The sequence below is a fragment of the Bufo bufo genome, chromosome 6 (assembly GCF_905171765.1).
Source record: "Bufo bufo chromosome 6, aBufBuf1.1, whole genome shotgun sequence".
Classification (NCBI taxonomy): domain Eukaryota; kingdom Metazoa; phylum Chordata; class Amphibia; order Anura; family Bufonidae; genus Bufo; species Bufo bufo.
Genome location: NC_053394.1, coordinates 313,808,539 through 313,828,553, shown reverse-complemented (window position 1 = coordinate 313,828,553; position 20,015 = coordinate 313,808,539). Strand labels below are relative to the sequence as shown.

The 20,015-nt window shown below is 46.1% G+C and overlaps 1 protein-coding gene and 1 long non-coding RNA gene across 2 annotated transcripts in view; one reads left to right on the top strand and one right to left on the bottom strand.

The window, feature by feature from the left end:
- The window catches only part of CAVIN1 (caveolae associated protein 1), a 49,175-nt gene extending 38,442 nt beyond the window's left edge, over window positions 1-10,733 (top strand). The window contains exon 2 of the mRNA XM_040434778.1: window positions 9,178-10,733. Within this exon, the coding sequence (XP_040290712.1) occupies window positions 9,178-9,846 (669 nt within the window). The 3' untranslated portion in view covers window positions 9,847-10,733. The remainder of the gene's footprint in view (window positions 1-9,177) is intronic.
- LOC121003158 lies at window positions 10,523-17,150 on the bottom strand. The gene is made up of 2 exons (XR_005779431.1): window positions 17,082-17,150; window positions 10,523-11,603 (listed from the first exon to the last, which is right to left on the bottom strand). It is a non-coding gene; the product is annotated as an uncharacterized LOC121003158 (long non-coding RNA).
- Window positions 17,151-20,015: the final 2,865 nt, after the last annotated feature.

The following is a 20,015-nucleotide window of genomic DNA, read 5'->3' as shown; positions in this document are numbered from 1 at the left end:
TTCAGACAAATTGAGCAAAACAACGCCTGCCATTTTAACTTTAAAATTCAGTACACTAGTGAGGGAAATAGAGTAGGGCTTGGGAAGAAGGTATATTTTGTTAGGTAGTACAGATTGAATTATTAGGTAGAAAATCAGATTTTATCATTAGGGACAGGACGGGGCAGTGAGTGTTCATAACTTTATGTGTCGCATGACAGCTGTGGTGCCCAAGGATCGCAGTGCAGCAGTGCTAGCATAGATATTTAGCAAGGCTTCTCCAGTTTTATACATGCACAATAAGCATACTTTAGTGCATCAACAGCAGTGTAATAGCATATATTTTTGTTGCACCAAAAAACTGTTGCAATTTTTTTAAATGTTTTATACACATGCAAAAATTGTATTTTACTGTGTCAATAGCAGTGTGATAGCATCTATTTTTGTTGCATCCAGGGGACATGGAATTGCACCTGTTCTTCCCAACAAACAGTTGAACGTTTTCTACAGTTTATAAGTGTGTCTCTCTGACATTATTTACTATTGTTGTCATTGTGTAAAGAGCTTGAAAGGTGGGGAGAGAGAGAAACTCAAAAAAAGATCTTTAAAAAGACAGAAAAAGAAGAGAGAATTTAATATGCTAGTTCTAAGAGAACTTAGAGTGTCATACACAAATTCTCAGGCTATTTTTAAGGTACTTTTAATTTGGTTACAATTTATTTGTACTTGAATTTAATTTTCTTAACAGTTTGTTAGAATCGGACCCAAAAGGAACTTTAAGAAATTTGCTCTTTTCTATTAGCCATAGTAGGGTTTTACTACACAGTAACACTGGTTATACTGCTGTGCTGTCACTTGACTTGGGTTTCTTCTTCTCTTAAAACATCGAGATGAACTGATTGTCCTGGGCATTTTTTTTTAAAGAGAACCTTTCACTAATCCTGACATTACAATATTAGTACCTGCCAGTCTATGGCATGATCAGTAGATGTCCATGTACTCATTTTTTTTTTTTCAGATACACTCTGTCACGAGAAGGGGAAGGTGCAAACTGACTCCACACACACCGCTGTCCCTGCCTACTTGCACTTACCCATCCTAAGTTACTGAGCGCAATTGGGTGGCGATCCCTAACCTGAGTAAAGTGCGGAGAGACAAACAACACAGACAAACAGTGAGAGGTCGGACTAGCAAGGTCAAAACCAGGAGGTCAAGGTGGTACCAGGGAACAAGCAGAAGCGGCGTCAATGTACAAACCGAAAGTCAATACCAGGAGAAGCAAGTAGGAGACAGGGATAAGCCGAGAACAAGTCTAAGTCAACAGAAGTCAAATACCAGGAGAAGGCAAGAGATGAAGTCAAATAACAAGCCGAAATACAAACACCTAGTCAAATGTCAAAGGAATAAACACTAAGTGTAGGACCTTAATCACATACAACCTGTGGCCAGCAGATTGCCTGTTTAAATAGGGGAGAGAAGGAGTCATGTGACATGGCCAGCATCACATGACTCATCCCCCTGCAAACTGCTGAGCGCCAAGTGCCCAGTTCGGCACTCAGACTTTTCGCCGAAACTACGGGAGCGGAGGACACCGACCACGCTAGGGAGGCGTTCGCGGCCAGGTCCTCTCCGCCCCCCGTTACCTTGGAGACACACTGTGACACACTGCTCCATTCCCCCGCTGTGCCCCCAGTTCTCTTTTTAATCCCTGTATACTAATTAATAGCATCGGTACAGGGAGGAGGGCATCTCCTTCTCCCTGGCTGTGAGCTGTCCAATTGCAGCACACCCAGGGAGAAGATGAGCTTGAGAAACACAGCCGTCTCCTCCTCCCTGTACCGATGCTATTAATTAGCATACAGGACAGCAAAAGAGAACGGGGGGCACAGCGGGGGAATGGAGCAGCATATCTGAGAAAAAAATGAGTGCACGGACATCTACTGATCATGCCCTACACTGCCAGTGTAAATAATGTCAGGACTAGTGAAAGGTCCTCTTTAAAACAGGAAATGCTCTAAAAACTGCTTATCTCTTTAATCCCATGGTTCCATCATGCAGCTGATCATATTTAGGCTACTTTCACACCTGCGTTCGGGTGTCCGCTCGTGAGCTCCGTTTGAAGGGGCTCACAAGCGGTCCTGAACGCAACCGTCCAGCCCTAATGCATTCTCAGTGGACGCGGATCCGCTGGGAATGCATCAGTCTGCCAGCGTTCAGCCTCCGCTCCGCTCAGCGAGCGGACACCTGAACGCTGCTTGCAGCGTTCGGGTGTCCGCCTGGCCGTGCGGAGGCAAGCGGATCCGTCCAGACTTACAATGTAAGTCAATGGGGACGGATCCGCTCAGGGCCGATCCTAGGGTCACAGGCGCCTGGGTGCAGAAATATTTCTGGCGCCCCCACATGGGCGTGGTTATCTTACTAACTCCTCCCCTTTACAATGTTTCTATGGCAACAACTTCAGCCCCCAACTTCAGCCCCACCAATTTGCTTTGACAATAACTTAGTCAACGGCTTTGACAAGTCAAAATAAATGTCATGTGCCAGTAGCCAGAGCCCCCCCATATCATGTGCCAGTAGCCAGAGCCCCCCATATCATGTGCCAGTAGCCCCCCTTATGTGCCAGTAGCCCCCCTGTGTGCCAGTAGCCCCCCTTATCATGTGCCAGTAGACCCCCTTATCATGTGCCAGTAGCCCCCTTATCATGTGCCAGTAGCCCCCCTTATCATGTGCCAGTAGCCCCCCATATCATGTGCCAGTAGCCAGAGCCCCCCCCCCCCCTTATCATGTGCCAGTAGCCAGAGCCCCCCCCCATATCATGTGCCAGTAGCCAGATCCCCCCCATTATCATGTGCCAGTAGCCAGAGTGCCCCCATATCATGTGCCAGTAGCCAGAGTGCCCCCATATCATGTGCCAGTAGCCCCCTATATCATGTGCCAGTAGCCCCCCTTATCATGTGCCAGCCCAGTAGTCCCCCCTTATCATGTGCCAGCCCAGTAGTCCCCCCTTATCATGTGCCAGCCCAGTAGTCCCCCCTTATCATGTGCCAGCCCAGTAGCCCCCCTTATCATGTGCCAGCCCAGCCCAGTAGTCCCCCCTTATGTGCCAGCCCAGTAGCCCCCCTTATGTGCCAGCCCAGTAGCCCCCCTTATCATGTGCCAGCCCAGTAGTCCCCCCTTATCATGTGCCAGCCCAGTAGCCCCCCTTATCATGTGCCAGCCCAGCCCAGTAGTCCCCCCTTATGTGCCAGCCCAGTAGCCCCCCTTATGTGCCAGCCCAGTAGCCCCCCTTATCATGTGCCAGCCCAGTATTGTACCTATATAAAAAAAATAATACACTTATACTTACCTCCAGCAATGCGATGCGATGCAGGCCGCCTCTTCCGTCTGTGTCCCTCGCTATACGGCTCAGGCGACGCGATGACGTCATCGCGCCGCCTGCACCGGCCTCTGATAGGCTGCCAGCACTAAGCCGGCAGCCTATCAGAGGAACAGGAGGGGACACACCTCTCCCTCCTCTGCCGCAGCACAGGCATCTGTATTGCCGTCCTGAGGACGGCAATACAGATGACTATGGAGATGAGCGCTTCCGCAATGGAGGCGCTCATCTCCTGCTCTGCCCTGCCGCCGGCCGCGGCCGCCCCCACTTGTCACCAGGGCCGCGGCCTTGCGGCACTCAGGCTTGCCGGCCCACCGGGAAATTTCCCGCTATCCCGGCAGGCCAGTCCGGCCCTGCGCTCGGCGCCTTCCCCTTTCGGGTGACAGCGCTGGGGTGCGGGGCACCCACTGCACCCCGTGTAGGATCGGCCCTGGATCCGCTTGAAGATGACACCATATGGCTCAATCTTCAAACGGATCCGTCCCCCATTGACTTTCAATGTAAAGTCTGGACGGATCCGTTCAGGCTACTTTCACACTTTTTTTTTCAAACTATAATGCAGAAGGATCCGTTCTGAACGGATACAAACGTCTGCATTATAGGAGCGGATCCGTCTGAGCAGACATCAGACGGACCCGCTCTGAACGCTAGTGTGAAAGTAGCCTAAAAGGGGTTGTCCGGGATTGGGGACATGGGTGTACATGTACAATGGTCCCCTAAATATTACATTCATGCCTGTCCTTCCCTTACCAGACATTTCTGATGGCCCTTTTTCACTTCACAAATTTTCAGCCGGAAGTGCAGTTTCTATCACCGTCAGTGACGTACCGGGTCCCTTTCTGCATAGCGAAGCCTCTTCTTCCGCTTTGCAAGGAGCCCGGTGACGTCACAGTCAGCCTCTAATTATTCTAAGCGCATGGAGGGGCAGTAACTAGGCGGCAACAGACCGCGCTAAGCCACTCCCCTCTGGTCCGGTGACGTCACCGGGCAGGGCGCATTCTTAGCAAGGAAGGAGGCGTTTAGGGGCGTGACTAAGTCGGAGGAATAGTTGCGGCAGGAGGCGGCATATGAATTAGGGGGGGTGGCTGCACGGAGGAGCAGGCACACACTCAAAAAAACGCGATGCTGCGCTGCGCTGGGACCCAGAAAGCATCGAGGCAGGAAGTTACTGCACACAAACAGAGAGGTAAACAATCAGTGGGGGACTGTAGGAGCCCTGCTGAAGTGTAAAAATACCTAAAAACATCTGGGGGGACCTTCAAACCGCTATTAATAGTGATTTAACAGTTTTAAAAAAAAAAAAAAATCTTGATCCCGGACAACCCCTTTAAGCATATGACCACTTCAGCCAATCAGAGGCCTCAGCAGTCTAGTGCTGTACATACAGATGAAACTGCTAAAGCCAGTGATGGACTATAGTGGTTATGTGGCTGGATGACACTGCAGGTGAGCAGCTGCCCAGTATACAGAGAACAATCAGATAGGTCAGGGGTCTTGGGTAACTATTTTTTTATTATAGTTTTGCCATTCTAAAACCTAAAAATATCCTGAACAACCCCTTTAAGTTGACGTGGTCAACAGGAACTTGTCAGTGACTGAATAGTAGCCTCAATGAGCTATGTATATTGTAAGGCTGCATGTTAAAGGGGTCCTCTGCTTGGGACTCTATGTCCTTTAAAAAATCTAATCAGTGATGAGATGTCATAAAGATAGAAGCTCCATTCCTGAAACACATAGGGGCAGATTTATTTAAGTATGTAAAAGGAAACTGGCTTTGTATGGCAACCAATCACATTGCAGCTTTCATTTTACCACAGCATGATAATAGAAAGCTGGCTGTGATTGGTTGATCTCTCTCTTTCGCTCTCTCTCTCTCTACATATATATATATATATATATATATATATATATACACACACACACTTTAACTATAAAAATAAACCTAAGCTATAAATCTGTCCTTGCAGAGCAACCACGCGTGAGACAGAGCTCCATTTTGTCTTCAGAGATTCCTGGCATAAGACTGGAGTGGAAAATAATATGCCCATGGAAAACAAGAAAATGTTTTCTCTAGTGGCCAGCTACTCACTGAAGAAAATTGTGTAAATCCGTCTGCAGTTCGAACTAATGTACAAACTGAACATGTGTCAGACATCAGAGCCTCCCTGACATATGGCTGAGCGGGGTTACAGCTACAGTTAACCCATTACATACTGTGCATTTTCCTTACTACGATCACTGATCAGTTTTGCCATATTTTAGAATATCAGTGATATGACATATTAATTGCTCATTAAACCAAATATTCATAACCCATTTGGGACTAGGCAAATGACATTTCGCCCCTACCCCGCCACCTTTCCAAAAAGGGGGCAAAGTGGTGGTATGGACGTGGCCATTTTCCACGGAAGATATATCATTACGTAAGCCAGTTTAGTGCATGAATGATGACTAAAATCAACACAGCTATGTACTGGTGTGGATTTCATTCTAGGTGCACAGTCTGCTGATCAACGCACTTGAAGGGGTTATTCGGTAATTAAAGGGGTTCTGCAGTTCTTTTAAACTGATGATCTATCCTCTGGATAGATCATCAGCATCTGATCGGCGGGGGTCCGACACCCGGGACCCCCGCCGATCAGCTGTTTGAGAAGGCAGCAGCACTGGCAGTAGCGCCGCAGCCTTCTCGCTGTTTATCGCAGGCCCAGTGACGTCACGACTATTATCACTGCCCTGGGCGGGGCTAAGCTCTGTTTACTTGAATGGAGCTTAGCACCGCCCAGGTCATTGATACTAGTCATGACGTCACTGGGCTTGCAGTAAACAGCGATGGCCTGGGCGGGGCTAAGCTCCATTCAAGTGAACAGAGCTTAGTCCCGCCCAGGCCAGTGATAGTAGTCGTGACGTTACTGGGTCTGCGGTAAACAGCGAGAAGGCCGCGGTGCTACTGCCAGCGCCGCTGCCTTCTCAAACAGCTGATCGGTGGGGGTCCCGGGTGTCGGACCCTCGCCGATCAGATGTTGATGATCTATCCAGAGGGTAGATCATCAGTTTAAAAGAACTGCAGAACCCCTTTAATATTGATGACTTATCCTTTGGATAGGTCATCAATATCAGATCGGTGGGGTATGACACCTGGGACCCCCGCTAATCAGCTTTTAGAAGAGGCTGGTGATCAGCCTTTTCCGAGGCCATGTGACGTCACTGTAGATCGGTCACATGGCCTACTTGCAGTTCAGCCCCATTGAAGTGAATGGAGCTCAGTTACAATATTAAAGAGGACCTTTCACCGATTCTTACCCTATGAACTAACTATACAGACATGTGGAGCGGCGCCCGGGGATCTCACTGCACTTACTATTATCCCTGGGCGCCGCTCCGTTCTCCTGCTATGCCCTCCGGTATCTCCGTTCCCTAAGTTATGGTAGGCGGAGTCTGCCCTTGTGCTGCTGTAGCGCTGGCCAATCGCATTGCAGAGCTCACAGCCTGGGAGAAAATAACCTCCCAGGCTGTGAGCTCTGTGCTGCGATTGGCCAGCGCTAGAGCAGAACAAGGGCAGACTCCGCCTACCATAACTTAGGGACTGGAATCTCCGCCTACTATAACTTAGTGAGCGGAGATACCGGAGGGCATAGCAGGAGAACGGAGCGGCGCCCGTGGGGATAACAGTAAGTGCAGTGAGATCCCCGGGCGCCGCTCCACATGTCTGTATAGTCAGTTTATAGGGTAAGAATCGGTGAAAGGTCCTCTTTAAGCACGGTCGGTATCCAATGTTCGGTGCTGTGCTTGGAGAGATGGCGGAAGCCTGCTGCTCTCACCAGAGCTTTGGTGTTCAATTAATGGAAAATTGGTCATGAAAAATTCATGAATCCAGTATTAAGTGATATTCACAGTGTGTTTTACTTCAGAATTTTGGCGCAGACAGTGCCCACATCCTTTCTACTGCTCATTCATTCAGCCGATCCTCAGCGCTGCCTCGCATTTAGATGTATGGGAGGCAGAGAGGACACAGCCGCGGACAGGTTTTCGGTGGAATTTCGGCATGACTGTCAATGTCAAATTTCTGCTGTAAAACCCACCTTGTGAACGTGCCTGTTTTCCATCTCACACATTTATGGATTTACTGTGGATATGGCATAAGTATCTGACAGATGCAAGTCCACCTGGTCTGGATTCTTATCAAGAATACCACTAAATGATTTTTATAGATTTTCACTGGATTTTTATTGAGCAGCCAATTTAGCCTCTTGTGGTATGTTCACATCTGTTCAGAGCCTGCGTCAGATAGTTGGTCAGAAGTATCAGAACGAGATTTCCTGCATGCAGGACTTTTTTTCTCCTCTAAAAATGTTTTCCAGAACGGAAAACTAACAGATCCCATTTATAGTCAATGGGATCTGTTAGGTTCCGCTCGTGTCAGTTATGTGCCGCATCCCAAACTTCCATTATCTCCGTCCTTTTGCTTCTTTAACAGAGCAGAAGAATGGAAAATAATAGCGCTTATGTAAACGAGCCCTAAGCCATAAATGATCAAATATCCATATATTGCACCATAATACGTAAAAATCTGCAGCACTCCTCCGTTTATGCAAAATCCAGTTTTTTTATTTTAAATCAGCAGCATAGTGTGACAGCGACATTTCGACCATCTCTGGTCTTTATCAAGCACTGCTTGATAAAGACCAGAGATGGTCGAAACGTCGCTGTCACACTATGCTGCTGATTTAAAATAAAAAGACTGGATTTTGCATAAACGGAGGAGTGCTGCAGATTTTTACGTATTATTGATACATGCCGGGACCCCCAGCCAGGATCTCTACACGCGAGTACCACCTCTCCTATCAATGGTAGATATTTTTTCCAATTGCTGGAATCTGTAGTGCTGCTTATCTTTTGTTATTTTTCTCATATATTGCACCATAGTCATACCCCAGTAGAAAGATGCAATGAATGTGGACATTAAATATACAGTAGCATTTAGCATTTTTAATCGGTCATATCAAAAGTTTTCTCTTAAAGGGAACCTGTCATCACCTTTGTGCTGCCCATACTAACGGCAGCATAAAGTAGAGACAGGTGAGTTGATTTCAGTGGTCTGTCATTTATAAGTTAAAAGTAAGTGGTTGCCGAGAACCAACATCACAATCATTGCAGACTGGGCCTGGAAAAGAGTCACGGCCACCTGAAAAGAGTCATGGTTATTCATGAATTCCTGCTCTCCCTGCTGATGATTGACAGTCTTCTACCTAGTTTTCTCCATTTCTGTCTAGGAGAGAACTGCCAACCATCAGCAGATGGGTGAAAGTGCAGGAGATTAGGAATAACCAGGACTCTTCTCAGGTAGATTTGACTCTTCTCAAGGCCTGTGCTGCAATGATTATGATGCTGGTTCTCAGCAACCACTTACGTTTAGCTCATAATGAGTGACACACCACTGAAATCAGCATTTCTGTCACTAATTTATGCTGCCCTCAGTGAGGTCAGCATAAAGTTGATGACAGGTTCCCTTTAAGAACACGCATACTCTTGAGGCTAGCATTATGGTCTTCATTTCACTTAACATTCTTATAAGTAAGAACGGAACCTTTTCATGGACCATTTTAAAAGGATTATATTCTAAGACATCAGCTTCGTCAGGATTTCCATTTAATGTGTCTTACCATGAATGTCCATAAGAGGGAGCTCTTACTCTATAAGCATACAATATGCTAAGTATTTTAATCATAAAGTTCTGTCTCTATATTTAAATATACTGTATATGATAAGAATAAATGTATAGGATTTTAAAAAAAAATCATAACTTCATCTGTCTTGTTTTTTAGGATGAGGTGAAGTTGCCATCCAAACTTAGCATCAGCAAATCTCTAAAGGACACTGAAAAGCAGGAGGTTGAAGAGGAAGGTCAGGAAAAGGAGAACAAAGAAGGTGAGACAGACGAAATCCAACTGTCTTCTGATGAGGAGGTAGAAGTAGAGGAAACCATTGAAGAGTCCAGAGCCGAGCGAATAAAGAGAAGTGGAATGAGAAGAGTTGATGACATAAAGAAAGCTTTCTCAAAGGAAAAGATGGAAAAGACCAAGGTTAAAACCAAAGAGAATTTGGAAAAGACCAGACAAAATATAGAGAAGACCAGACACAATATTGAGAAAAAGATGACCAAGCTTGGAACCAAGATAGTGACAAATGAAAGGCGAGAGAAGATAAAGACCTCCAGGGACAAGTTCAAAAAGTCCTTCACTCCTGATCACCCTGTCTATGCCCGCTCCAAAACAGCCGTCTACAAAGTCCCCCCCTTCACTTTCTATGTTAAGAAGATCCGAGAGGGAGAAGTTGAGGTGCAGGCCACAGAAATGGTGGACGTCGCAGGAGAGGAAGAGGAGGAAGAAGAGGGGAAAGATCTGCTGAGAGGAGAGAGCCCTGATCCCAATGCACTTCTTCAGATCACAGAGGACAGTGATGCTGTCTTTGCTGAGAGAAGCGACAGCGATTAAGAAGGGTGCAAAGATTTGTGCCCCTTCCATTTGGACAGATAAGCCTATAACCTTCATCACATTTCAGATCCATTTTATTTTGTTTCTTTTTTCATATTCACACATCTTTAACATTTTTCAGCTCTTTACACAAATATATGTAATCACCTTTATATTAGGCAGGCCGCACTTTCAGTAAAAGGTTAATGGAACTGATTGTGTCATTGCTATACAAGTCTATATATACAAATATATGTATAAATGCAGCACAGCCGTCTCTCCTATTAACTCATTCTACTAGCACAGTGGTCTACTTTACTTCAAGAAGATGAAAACAGTGCATTAATTGCCTATTTTATGTTTATTAAAACAATGCAGCAGTATCTGGAAGCATTGATTTCGGTCTTAAAGGGACAAAAAATCCTTGTCAGCTTTAAGAGTTTCTGATATAAAATCTGTTTTAAGTCTGACAGAGAACATAACTAGAGGTGGGGGTCTGGCTAAAAAGGTGGCACTTCGCTTATCTGGTCTTGATTGTACTCCTTTCTTTTCACAAAGTGCCTTGGATTAATAGATATATAGCACCTTAGGCCCCAGCCCTTTCACAAACTGGTTTCATGTTAACTGGCACTGGAAGAGGGATGAGTAGGAAGAGGAGACAAAATGGATGACTGCTGGGACCCATTTTTTAATATACTTTTTTAACTTCATATTTTGTATTACTCAATATGCCAACTAGACTCAGTGAACAGGTCAATATCATATAACTTCTATTATTTGAAGTCAGTTTTTAGATGATCCTTTAGTGTCCTTTTAAACAGACGTTAAGGCATATTAATAGCAGTGACATTTAAGAATAACTGCTGTGGGCCATCGCGAGTTCATGAATGGCCAAGTCTGTGTCCTTATCTCTAGTGAAAAGACTTTCGGTGGTAAGAACTATATTATCTTTCCTGTCTCTAGGATGGATATCAACTCCAGAAGCTGGTGGTTCATATTAAGAAACTATAGATTGTTACCTAGGCGAGGTCTCAGTGAATTCTTGTTATTGTAGGCGAGGTATGTTGTTAAAGTCGAGGGAAAGTTTGTCCATGGGCCATTGTATGGAAGTTACATGTATGTTACTATAGCTATAACATGCTCATTCAGCACAGTCAAATGAGAAGGCTCAGAAGACAAATCGGGTGGTGCTGATGTTATGAAGATAACAGATACTAAGCTTGAAATTATGCAAGGCTGCGTTATCCTGGGACAAGGTGATCCATAATATATGATGACATGTCTGTGGGCCCAGATGCCAGTCTTAATAAATCTATCTTTCAAGTCTTGAAGTCTTGGTTTACAAGTGGTCACAATATTTAATTCTGTCCCTTTTACAGGTGGCCTTTGCATAAAATGTGGAATAATAGTGGGGTAAAGTGAACACTTGTGCATTCCAGTAATGTGAACTGCTGTGGAAGACGTTAGAGTAAACAAAATTTCTGTGAATTTTACTTAAAAGGGGTTGTATCACTTCAGCACGTGGCATTTATCATGTAGAGAAAGTTAATACAAGGCACTTACTAAGGTATTGTTATTGTCCATAATGGTTCCTTTGCTGGCTGGATTCATTTTTCCATCATATTATACACTGCTCGTTTGCATGGTTATGACCACCCTGCCACCAGTGGTGGCCATGCTAGCACACTATAGGAAAAAGTGCCGGACTCTCTGGTGGACGAGACCTCAGGAGTGCACATAGGCTGGTGCTTTTTCCTATAATGTGCAAGCACAGCCACCTGTGCTGGATTGCAGGAAACGAGCAGTGCATAATGTGATGGAAAAATGAACCCAGCCAGTGAAGGAAGCAATATGTATAATAACAATACATTAGTAAATGCCTTGTACTAACGTTCTCTACATAATAAATGCTATTTACTGAAGTGACAAAACCCCTTTAAAGAGGACCTTTCACTAGTTTAAAAACTAACTATATCAGTGGGCAGAGCGGCGCCCAGGGGTCCCCCTGCACTTACTAGTATCTCTGGGCGCCGCTCTGCACCGGAGCCTATACCGGGCGAACGGAGCGGCGCCCAGACATACTAGTAAGTACAGGGGGACCCCTGTGCGCCGCTCTGCCCACTGATATAGTTAGTTTTTAGTTTTTAAACTAGTGAAAGGTCCTCTTTAACCTTCTTTATGACATTACTCCATCATTCATGGCCTGAATTGTAGATAAGACATCATACAGTCCACATAAATAGCTTTAGACCTCGTGACAAGACAAGACAGTAACTGCAGGGGCAGTGACTCATTTAGAAGAGGGGTCCCAGCTCACTTTGGCATCATCTCTCTACTGATAGAGTGAATCTGTGCAGGATCCTCTTCTATGTAGGAAGTAAACATAAGCAAACAAGGTAGGATTTAACAAGGGGTATTCCAGAATTTCACCATTGATGGATTACCCTGTCCTTGCCCATCAGCTGTTTCACAGTGGCTCCGGCACCAGAACCACACAGCTCCGTTGTACAGTGGATGGAGCTTGTAACTGCTGCGCTGCTCCCATGCAATTAAATGGGAGCCGTACTGCAATTACCAGTTCCCTCCACTACACAATGGCAGAGCTGTGTGGTTCTGATGCCGGATCCACTCTGAAACAGATTGGTGGAGGGTATGAGATGTTGGACCCCAGTTTATCATATATTGATGGCCTACCTCAGTTTTTCAGCTGTTGAAAGACTTCAACTCCCAGCGTGCAATTTTCAGAGCATGATGGCAATTATACTGTAGTTTAAGCAGCTGGAAGAGCCACAGATTGGAAATCCATGCTCTAGTATATTTTCTGTAAATGGACCTTAAAATATTTTACTGTTTAGGCTTTTTGTGATCACATACGAAACAAGTTGCTTTATGACATGTAAATGTTTCATCCCTACTCCACAATGAGGTTCAGAGTGGCATTGTGCATTTTACGTCCATTGATAAATACTTGTCTTGATATGAGCTGCACTTGACACATTGCCTTGCGCACTCAGAAGAATACCATGTCAAAGAGGAAATTTACATAGGAAGGCATGCAAGATTTATCAAAATGATAAGGATGGACAAAAATATAGAGCCTTTACCCATTTTGTTGAGAATAAAATAAAGTTCATCCAATAAAACATCTTTTAACATAATTGTGCATGGCTATAACTCTTTTTATGCAATAAAGACTGAATGCAGTTTACAAAACACACAATAGGTATATAAATTAAGCCATTTAAGAGGGGGGAAAAAACACCATTCCTTCTGCCACCACCAATGTTGAGTTCAATAGGAGATGTTGGAGCTCCATCTAGTGGCAGCTGCAGGCAGACAGAATTTTAGCATTCTGCCTGTTTGTAAGTGGCCTGGTATACATAATAGTTTAAATAACGTACATATCAATTTATTGAGGTTATTTCAGTCAATTACTGTTGCAAGTTAGATCGTGTGAAACCCAATAAGATTCATCAGCTGCCACAGCAATTACTGTGTGGAAGTTACTTTTCTCTATACATTTCTATGACATGGAAGTTGTCATAGGAATGAACAGAGAAACTGTCTTGCTGTCCATATAAGGCTACTTTCACATTAGCGTTTTCAATTCCGCTATTGAGATCCGTCATAGGATCTCAATAGCGGAAGGTAACGCTTCAGTTTTGTCCCCATTCATTGTCAATGGGGACAAAACTAAATTGAACTAAACGGAATTCACCAAAATGCATTCCGTTCCGTTTGGTTGCATCCCTATTGCGGACAGAACAACGCTGCAAGCAGTGTTTTTCTGTCCGTGATGTGGTGCGGAGCAAGTCGGATCTGTCCTGACACACAATGTAAGTCAATGGGGACGAATCCGTCTTCTCTGACACAATAGAAAACGGATCCGTCCCCCAATGACTTTCAATGGTGTTCAAGACGGAACTGTCATGGCTATAGAAGACATAATACAACCAGATCCGTTCATGACGGATGCATGCGGTTCTATTACTGTAACAGAAGCGTTTTTGCAGATCCATGACGGATCCGCAAAAAATGCTAATGTAAAAGTAGCCTTACAGATGCAGTTGGATCCAGTGAGTCTCATTGGGTGCCACATGATCTAACTGCCAAGCAGTTACTTAATCAATAAAACAATATATTAGTTTGTTATGTATAACACTTAGACAAGGGAGAGGCACACAAAACATTTTCTAGGCGTGCCTCTTTAATTGGATGATGATGTGAATCAAAACAGTGGGTTTGGATCGCTGTATCAGAAAAGTAGAACTCCAACCCCCATAAAGAATTGTGGGCTTATTTTGAATAAATAAAATGTAATTATACTTTAAATTAGGCCGAATGCACACGGCCGTTGTTCACGGCCGTGAGCGGTCCGTGGTGCCGCGGCCTGGATTCCTGCTTGAGAGCAGGAGCGCACAGCGTCATTGGTTGCTATGACGCCGTGCGCTCCCTGCTGCCGCCGCAGTACAGTAATACACTGGTATTGATCTATACCAGTGTATTACTGTACTGCGGCGGCAGCAGGGAGCGCACGGCGTCATAGCAACCAATGACGCCGTGCGCTCCTGCTCTCAAGCAGGAATCCAGGCCGCGGCACCACGGACCGCTCACGGCCGTGAACAACGGCCGTGTGCATTCGGCCTTATACACTTAGTGTATACTTTCTTGCCTTAGGCATCACCATTAACTAGTTCACTATCCTAAAACACCAGCTATATTACCATGAAAGCAACCATCTGATAAAAAAAAATGATATTAACTTGGCAAAGAACAGAACACCTAAGTGACTCCTATTTCATCTTTTCAGCTGCAACTGTGTATCAGTAGTCCAAGATACTTCCTGATTGTTCAACCCTGCTCTTGAATTGGCTAAAATTCCCCCCCTGAGCAGGAAATGTGTTCAGCGTCGGACTGAGGTGCCTCGGGCCCACCAGTAAAATTCATTTTGGGGGCCCACTGTAAACCTACATGTAAATATTACCCGCTCGCACAGCAGCAGCAGTAGCAAGACACTACAATATGATGGATTATGGGGGTCCATGTAGTGCAGTGGTCTGCCTCTGCACCTTGAAGTCTTCTCCACCACGCGATGTGTGTATAATAAGAAACTGGGTGATTTGTTAAATAATGTACCCAGTTTTTATACAATCATAGGCTGGTATCTGTATGTAGTGCAGTTAGTCCACTGTGCCATGTGCCACTTGTGTAGGTGGTGGAGGACTAAGGGCCCACCTTGCTCAGGGGGGATTCACCTGTTCCCCTGTGGGCCAGTCCAAGCCTGAATGTGTTGGTCTACCAAATACACAGCGTGCATCCGGTAGTCTGAGAAACGGTGCAGCCATCTTGTATGGCAAAGGAGGAGCCAGGGAATTGGCGGACCTGCAGCTAAACAGATCATCAAGTAAGTGTAAGGAGGTCACAGTGTGTTTGCCCATTCCACAGTCAAAGGGGGTTGTTTCATTTCAGCAAATCGCATTTATCATGCAGACAAAGTTAATACAAGACACTTAGGCCTTATGCACACGACCGTTGTGTGCACCAGTGGCCGTTGTTCCGCTTTCCGTGATTTTCTGCGGACCCATTGACTTTCAATGGGTCCGTTGAAAACTCGGAAAATGCACCGTTTGTCATCCGCCTCCGTCATCCGTGTATCCTGTCCGTCAAAAAAATATGACCTGTCCTATTTTTTTGACGGACAACGGTTCACGGACCCATTCACGTCAATGGGTCAGTGAAAAAACACGGATGCACACAAGATTGGCATCCGTGTCCGTGATCCGTGTCCGTAGGCTACTTTCATACAGACGGATCCGAAGATCCGTCTGCATAAAAGCTTTTTCAGAGCTGAGTTTTCACTTTGTGAAAACTCAAATCCGACAGTATATTCTAACACAGAGGCGTTCCCATAGTGATGGGGACACTTCTAGTTAGAATATACTACGAACTGTGTACATGACTGCCCCCTGCTGCCTGGCAGCACCCGATCTCTTACAGGGGGCTGTGATCCGCACAATTAACCCCTCAGGTGCTGCACCTGAAGGGGTTAATTGTGTGTATCATAGCCCCCTGTAAGAGATCAGGGGCTGCCAGGCAGCAGGGGGCAGACCCCCCTCCCTCCCCAGTTTTAATTTCATTGGTGGCCAGTGAGGCCCTCCCGGCCCCCCTCCCTCTATTTTATTAATATCATTGGTGGCCAGTGCGGCCCCCCCCGGCCCCCCCTCCCTCCCTCTATTGTATTATCATTGGTGGCCAGTGTGCGCCCCCCCCTGCCCCCCCCCCCCCCTATTGTATTAATATCATTGGTGGCCAGTGTGTGCCAGGGCGTACACTGGCCACCAATGATAACACAATAGAGGTAGGGAGGGGGGGCCGGGGGGGAGCCGCACACTGGCCACCAATGATATTCAAACTGGGGAGGGAGGGGGGTCTGCCCCCTGCTGCCTGGCAGCCCCTGATCTCTTACAGGGGGCTATGATACGCACAATTAACCCCTTCAGGTGCAGCACAACGCTGCACCTGAAGGGGTTAATTGTGCTGATCACAGCCCCCTGTAAGAGATCGGGTGCTGCCAGGCAGCAGGGGGCAGTCATGTACACAGTTCGTAGTATATTCTAACTTGAAGCGTCCCCATCACCATGGGAACCCCTCTGTGTTAGAATATACTGTCGGATATGAGTTTTCACGATGTAACTCAAATCCGATGGTATATTCTAACATAGAGGCGTTCCTATGGTGATGGGGACGCTTCAAGTTAAAATATACCATCGGACTGGAGAAAACTCTGATCCGATGGTATAATAGGGACTCTTGACTTTACATTGAAAGTCAATGGGGGACGGATCCGTTTGCAATTGCACCATATTGTGTCAACGTCAAACGGATCCGTCCCCATTGACTTGCATTGTAAGTCAGGACGGATCCGTTTGGCTCCGCACGGCCAGGCGGACACCAAAACGACTTTTTCCTTCATGTCCGTGGATCCTCCAAAAATCAAGGAAGACCCACGGAAGGAAAAACGGACACGGATCACGGAACTACGGAACCCGTTTTTGCGGACCGCAAAAAAAAAAAACGGTTGTGTGCATGAGGCCTAACTAATATAATGAGATTGTCCATATTGCCTCCTTTGCTGGCTTGATTAATTTTCCCATAACATTATACACTGCTCGTTTCCATGGTTATGACCACCCTGCAATCCAGCACAGATAAATGTGTTTTGGAGGGGAGCTGCTGCCTGCTCCCAGCATGGCCACCACTGCTGGATTGCAGGGTGGTCATAACTCCTGGATATGAGCAGTGTATAATGTGATGGGAAAATGAATAAAGACGCAAAGAAAGCAATATGGACAATCACAATACATTAGTAAGTGCCTTGTGTTAACGTTGTCTACATGATAAATGGCATTTGTTGCAGTGGCGGATCCAGAGCCTGGTCTCGGGAGGGGCACTTTCCCGGGAAATAGGAGATTATGGGGCTCCTGTGTCCCCGCCCACCCTCAAGCCACACCCACACACAGCCCCACCAATATATCGCTCCCATACCTCTTACATCCAGTGACGTCTCCTTTGATGTAGATGTTCTCTTTATTCATCTTCTCCATTCAGAGCAGACCACCATGATGATTTCTTTCAGCCATCTCTCATCTCTGCAGAGTTTGACAGACAGACATCATAGTCTCCTACTTTTCCTCACACCTTTTCAACATCCCATTATGCACCCCCAATACTGAGACACTGTGCCCCCAAAACTATACTGTAGAAACAGATAAACCCCCTGAAAATACTAGTTACACACATATAGCGCCCCCTTCAATAATTATTGAAACACAATGCCCTAAAAATAACTGCACCCAGCAAATAGTGCCCCTGACACTAATAGTGTAACCATAATGTCCCCCAAAAAGAACTGTGCTAAGCTGATACTGTGCCAGGGTGCCCCCACAGTAATAGTGCTCCCTAAAATCCCAACAATAGTAATAATTCTGTGCCAGAGTGCACTTAGTAGTAATAGTGCTCCTACAGTGCCCCCAACAGTAATAGTGCCCCCAGTTGAGCTAAGGTGCCCATAGTGCCCCTATAATTTGTGCCAGTATAAAATACTCCTATATAGTGCCCCCAGAAGATGCCCCCATAGTGCTCCTCCCCCATCCCCATAGTGCCCTTCATAATGTGGCAGTATAAAATGCTCCTATAGACTGCCCCACATAGATGCCCCCATAATGCTTCTCTCCCCTCTTCCCCATAGTGGCACCAAAATGGGTGCCAGTATTAAATGCCCCTACATAATTCCCCCATAGTTCTCTTTTCCCCTTTCTCCATAGTGCCCCCCCATAATGTGTCAGTATATAGGTGTCACGACCGCTATCCCAGCAGCAGTCGTGTCGCACCAGACGGAAGAGAAGGGGGACCCTTATCTACGGATGGGAAATAGAATGGCCACCCCTGACTAACCCTAAGCTGGCACCAGTCTGCCCTGATACCCTAGACGGGGTGTGAACCCGTGCGGCGAGCAGGATGCCTAAACCCTCAGTCGCCCTAACAAGACTGGACTGGGGAAAGGCCGATGGTAGCGCTAGTCACCATCACTCACGTCTAGGAAAACAACAGGGGAAGACAGCAACAAACAAACAACAGCAGAGATAGACTTATCCAGTCACGAGCAGAGAAGGCGATCCCAAACACGACAGTCCACGCCGGACAAGAGCTCCACAGCAACACCATCAAACGATCTCCTTCAAAGGTCAGAGTAGCACTGGAAGTAAGGACTATATCTGGCAATGACTGAAAGTGAAACTGAAACTAATATAGTATCTGGGAGTGGCAGACAGGACTCACCTGAGAAGGATGCCTACAAACTCCCAGTCAGTACAAAAAGGTTCACAAGGCAAAACCTGGATGACATACCCTGAACCACGGAGCCAACTCACAAGCTATCGCGAGTAGCAAGTCGCTGCGACCTTCTCCTCCCAGACCTGTCTGGATCAGTCACAGTCGTGACAGTACCCCCCTTTATACGAGGGGCCCCCGGACCCTCAAGACCAGGCCTCTCCGGATGGGAGCTATGAAAAGCCTGAATGAGTCTGTCCGCTTTTATCTCTGATGCTGGAACCCACATTCTCTCTTCGGAACCATAACCTTTCCAGTGCACCAGGTACTGAAGAGAGTGGCGAACATATCGTTAATCAACAATCTTTTCTACCTGAAACTCAAGACTGCCATCAACAACCACCGGTGGAGGCGGTAGCGGCAATGGTTCAGGAGGTTCTACATATCTCTTAAGCAGAGACATGTGGAAGACATTATGGATCCTTAGAGTCTGAGGTAGCTCCAGACGAAAAGCCACCGGGTTAATGATCTTAAATACCCTATAAGGACTAATAAATCTCGGACCTAATTTCCACGAGGGAACCTTCAACTTGATATTTCTGGTAGACAACCACACCAAGTCATTCACCCCAAGGTCCGGACCTTCAGAGCGCTTCCTATCAGCCACACGTTTGTATCTACCACCCATTCTCTTCAAACTTTCTTGCACACTCTGCCACACTGAAGAAAGTGAAGACGCAAATCGTTCCTCCTCGGGAATCCCAGACGGCCCCCCCCCTCACTAAACGTACAAAACTGAGGATGGAAACCATACGCACCAAAAAATGGTGACTTATCGGTAGATTCTTGACGACGATTATTAATGGCAAACTCGGCTAACGGTAAATAAGATGACCATTCCTCCTGATTTTCGGAAACAAAGCATCTCAAATATGTCTCTAGGTTTTGATTGGTACGTTCAGTCTGACCGTTGGACTGTGGATGGAAAGATAAAGAAACGACAGATGAACCCCTAAACGAGAACAAAAAGCTTTCCAAAATTTAGAAACAAATTGGGTACCACGATCCGAAACAATATCGGAAGGGACCCCGTGAAGCTTCACGATGTGGTCAATAAAAACCTGAGCCAGTGTGTTAGCATTAGGCAATGCGGCAAGAGCAATAAAGTGCACCATTTTACTGAATCTGTCAACAACTACAAGAATAACAGTCTTCCCCGCTGATACTGGTAGATCCGTAATGAAATCCATTGATAGGTGCGTCCAAGGCCTGTTGGGGATGGCCAGAGGTAAAAGACGCCCTGCCGGACGAGTATGATCTACCTTAGAACGAGCACAGGTAGCACATGCAGACACAAAATT